At 47.3% G+C, this 4,575-nt stretch overlaps 1 protein-coding gene across 1 annotated transcript; it reads right to left on the bottom strand.

Moving 5' to 3' along the window:
- Positions 1-310: 310 nt before the first annotated feature.
- LOC140411641 (biogenesis of lysosome-related organelles complex 1 subunit 1) lies at positions 311-1,394 on the bottom strand. Its single transcript, XM_072500684.1, has 2 exons — positions 1,043-1,394; positions 311-865 (listed from the first exon to the last, which is right to left on the bottom strand). The coding sequence occupies exons 1-2, from the start codon at positions 1,307-1,309 to the stop codon at positions 758-760; spliced, it is 375 nt and encodes a 124-aa protein (XP_072356785.1). The 5' UTR covers positions 1,310-1,394; the 3' UTR covers positions 311-757.
- Positions 1,395-4,575: the final 3,181 nt, after the last annotated feature.

Here is a 4,575-nt window from a genome sequence, read left to right as displayed (position 1 = left end):
TATGTCACTTGTTTTTTAAAAATATGTTTTTATTAAGAATTTTTCAACAATGTTTTCCACCATATAAACAACCCCCCCCCCCCCCCCCCCCCCCCAGTAACAAAGAAAAGAAAGAAAGCTTGTGTGGCATGACATGATACATGGCAAGTCAATAAGATACAGAACTTTGTACATAGGATTCTTCCCGTACATAGATTATCATAGAATTTACGGTGCAGAAGGAGGCCATTCGGCCCATCGAGTCTGCACCGGCTCTTGGAAAGAGCACCCTACCCAAGGTCAACACCTCCACCCTATCCCCATAACCCAGTAACCCCACCCAACACTAAGGGCAATTTTGGACACTAAGGGCAATTTATCATGGCCAATCCACCTAACCTATTATTTTTAACCAAGAATATACACTGGTGTGTTTTACTGAAACAATGTTTGCTGTTGGTGACCAGGCATTATTTGAGCATTGAAAGATGAAATAGTGAAACAGTATGTATTTTATTCAAGGTTTACACATTATCCTTCCCGGATTATTACGACCTGGGAAAAAAAAGGCGAATGCATCAAGTCTTAGGCTATTGTGGTTAACGGCCATCACAGTGGGTGGACAATATAATAGTCCTCATCGGGAAGTGCATTCCAGTCTTACTGCTACCTTCCTGTTGGAAACCATGCTTCGGGTAAAAATGTCAGTTTTGAACTGTGGAGGCAGTTCAGTGTCTTCCTCACAAAATGGCCGCCTCTCAGCTCCACGTTTGACGTTTCATGTTGCAGGCTGTAGCTGTCCTTTATAGACGTACTCCAGGGCAGTGGCGATAGTCCTCATGTCCATCTCAATACTTCGTGCCCAGTTCTCCACATCACCAATTTCCTGGCAGATGTTATAAGCATGCTGTGAAACCATGACCGAAGGGCACGCGATAATGCCACCCAGTAGTTAATCTAGCCCACCAAAGGCAAAGTATTCCAAGTTGTTGATGATTGTATATCGCTACCGATGGAGATTCAATTTCTCTGACTTGGGACATCAGTGGAGATAGTCATTAACCTTTAATGCCTGGTTGAAGTTGTCCACCATACCGAGCCACTGTTGAGTCTGTTTGGCAAACTGGGCGGCCTGGATCTGCAGAGTTTTTACTTCGTTGTCCAGCTTCCGCTGGTTAACATAGGCCTGTGCCACTCCAACATTCAGATGATCCACCAGTGCTTCAGTGAGACAGGTAGCAGCTGCAACAGCATCCTTCCTCCTTTTTTCTTGTAGCTCTTTGCGTTCGTTTTGCTTGGCTTGATGATCTTTCAATAAGCGGGACAACATGGCACCGGCGAGGTTCCGGAAGAAGCAGCGGGGAGACCGCCGCCGCGCGCAAACTTCACGGGCCGATCTCGCGAGGGGGAGGGTCACGTGCACCGTTTAACAGCCCCATTGGCTGGTCTGCAAACTGAGCTGTCAACCCTCCTGGGAAAGTATGAGGAATGAGGAACATGTCAGTTTCCGGGTCATTCATGTATTTTCTTGCTCAAATGCCCCCCAGAGAAACCCCCCCTTCCCCCTCCCTCCCTCCTCTCTTCCCCCCCCCCCCCCCCCTGGGTTGCTGCTGCTGCTGTCCGACCATCATCTAACGCTCCGCGAGATGGTCTAGGAACGGTTGCCACCGCCTGTAGAACCCCTGCACCGACCCTCTCAAGGCAAACTTTATCCTCTCCAATTTGACAAACCCTGCCATGTTGTTTATCCAGGCCTCCACGCTGGGGGGCTTTGCCTCCTTCCACATTAGCAAGATCCTTTGCCGGGCTACTAGGGATGCAAAGGCCAGTATGCCGGCCTCTTTCACCTCCTGCACTCCCGGCTCGTCCACTACTCCAAATAGTGCTAGCCCCCAGATCGGCTTGACCCGGACTTTCACCACCTTAGATATTGTTCCCCCAACTCCCCTCCAGAACGCCTCCAGTGCCGGGCATGACCAAAATATATGGACATGGTTCGCCGGACATCCTGAGCACCTCCCACATCGGTCCTCCACCCCGAAGAACCTACTCAGCCTCGCCCCCGTCATATGCGCTCGATGAACCACCTTAAATTGTATCAGGCTAAGCCTGGCACACGAGGAAGAGGAATTAACCCTACTTAGGGCCTCAGCCCATAACCCCTCCTCAATCTCCTCCCCCAACTCCTCCCCATTTACCCTTCAGCTCCTCTACCAAAGCCTCCCCCTCTTTCATCTCCTGGTATATCGCCGACACCTTGCCCTCTCCGACCCATACGCCCGAAATCACCCTATCTTGAATCCCCTGTGCCGGGAGTAGCGGAAATTCCCTCACCTGCCGCCTCACAAACGCCCTCACTTGCATGTACCTGAAAGCGTTTCCCGAGGGTAGCCCAAACTTCTCCTCCAGCACCCCCAAGCTTGCAAACGTCCCGTCAATGAAAAGGTCCCCCATTCTTTTAATCCCTGCCCGATGCCAGCTCTGAAACCCCCCATCCATCCTTCCTGGGACAAACCGATGGTTGTCTCTAATCGGGGACCATACCGAGGCTCCCGTCGCATCCCTGTGTCGTCTCCACTGCCCCCAGATCTTTAGCGTTGCCGCCACCACCGGGCTCGTGGTGTACCTTGTCGGCGAGAGCGGCAGCGGTGCCGTCACCAGCGCCCCCAGGCTCGTTCCTTTGCAGGACGCCATCTCCAACCTCTTCCACGCTGCCCCCTCTCCCTCCATCATCCACTTACGGATGATTGCCACGTTGGCTGCCCAATAGTAACCACCCAAATTCGGCAGCGCCAGCCCTCCTCTATCTCTGCTACGCTCCAGGAACCCCCTCCTTACCCTCGGGGTCTTGCTCGCCCACACAAATCCCATAATGCTCCTACTTACCCTCTTAAAGAAGGCCTTAGTAATCACAATTGGGAGGCATTGGAATACAAAAAGAAACCTCGGGAGGACCAGTCACTTACTTGTTACCATATTAAAAATTCTATAAACTTAAATCCCAATATAAATTATCATGTCTGTAAGTCAAATTTTAAGTTTCTTGTCCACTGATACTTAGCAAAGGCATTGCCTTTAGACACTGTCGCAAACTCTGTTCCCTAACCACACATTCCAGTATTGACTTAAGTTGAACCAGACTATTCAGAATCTTGGCATCCTATTTAACCTGAGACTGAGCTACTGATTCCATATCTCTGCATCACAAAGACCTCTGTAATGTAACCTGCCCCTGCCCCAGACATCTGTTTTCAACAGGTGAGAAGGGGTCAAATAACTTTTCCATCTTCTGTTTGACCACAGTAGTTTGAATTGGAAAAGGATATACTTGTCAATTAAGTTTGTACTTCGCTGTTTAAGAGCCACTTTCATAACATAGGACAGGTTTTCTTGAGTTTAACAAAGAAAGAGCTTAGCTTTATTATACTGAAAGCAGTTTAAGTAAAATAACAAAATACATACTGGCTTTCACACAAACGCACACACCCAAAGTTCACACACTCACAAATACAGATTGCAGTGTGGAGAAGGATAGGTTGGCTGAACAGGAGGCCATTAAAAATAAAAAGAACATAGAGTCTGCAGTTTGATAACTTGGCTGGCATCAGGCTGAATTGAAAGCTTCTGATTTAAAGATGTACGCAACTGAGTTTGTTCTGTTAGAGATGGTAGTGCTGGGTTGAATTCTTTTCAGAAATCTCTGTCTGCAACAGGCATGTGGGTTGGAGAGAAAGCGGAGGAGGAGAGACCCCACTTGTTTCTTCTCTTTAAGCTGTTTGATCTCAGTTCTGCTGAGAAAACACGTGTTTAAAACATACAAAAGATGACTTGTCATGTGACTTCTCCTACTGTCAGAGTGATCCAGAAAAGGACATTATCCATATATTCCAAAGGTGAGTAACTCATGATCTGAAGTGATCATCCTTAATGTTTTTTCAGACAGTCTGCACTCTAATGAATTGGAATGTACAATATATAGTAATGCAAATTGAGGTGGACAACTTTGGCTGTAATCTCAAATCACCTTAGTCTCTGTTTTTTTTCAATTCAGGTTTCCAGTTGGTGGATTTAAAAACATCATTCAACATAAAGCACATCTTCATAACATATCTGTTACTGCAACTTTCATCCATGCTTTAATCACCTCTCAAATTCTCCAATTCTAATGCTAGCCTGGCTGCTCTCCCATCTGCCACCTTTCATAAACTTAAGTTCAGTCAGAAATCTGCCCCCTGTCTTCGCTGCCCTAAATTGGCTAAACAGGTCCACCACATCTCTAATTTTGAATTCTTATCCTTGTGTTCAAATCACGCCATGGCCTTACCCCTCTCTATCTCTGTATCTTCTCCAGCCTTACAACCCTCCAAGAGCTCGACCTGACTCCACTCTGGCATCTTATGAATTACCCACTTTCTTCACTCCACCACTGGTGGCCATGCCTTCGGCCATCTAGTCCCTAAGTTCCGGAATCTCATTCCTAAATCTCTCCACCTCTCTGAGGCACTTTGTCACAGTGCTTGGAAGTTATCCCTTTGACCAAACATTTAGTCTTTTGATTTAATAATAATAATAATAATCGCTTATTGTCACAAGTAG

Source organism: Scyliorhinus torazame, chromosome 4 (genome assembly GCF_047496885.1).
Source record: "Scyliorhinus torazame isolate Kashiwa2021f chromosome 4, sScyTor2.1, whole genome shotgun sequence".
Lineage (NCBI taxonomy): Eukaryota > Metazoa > Chordata > Chondrichthyes > Carcharhiniformes > Scyliorhinidae > Scyliorhinus > Scyliorhinus torazame.
This window is presented reverse-complemented; position numbering and strand designations above follow the sequence as displayed.

What these genes read in the sequence shown, in the direction of transcription:
- LOC140411641 (XM_072500684.1), bottom strand. Translation starts at nt 1,309, where the DNA reads ATGTTGTCCCGCTTATTGAAAGATCATCAAGCCAAGCAAAACGAACGC. An exon ending in ACTTCAACCAGGCATTAAAG is followed by an intron (nt 866 to 1,042) that starts GTTAATGACTAT and finishes AACATCTGCCAG; the next exon opens with GAAATTGGTGATGTGGAGAA.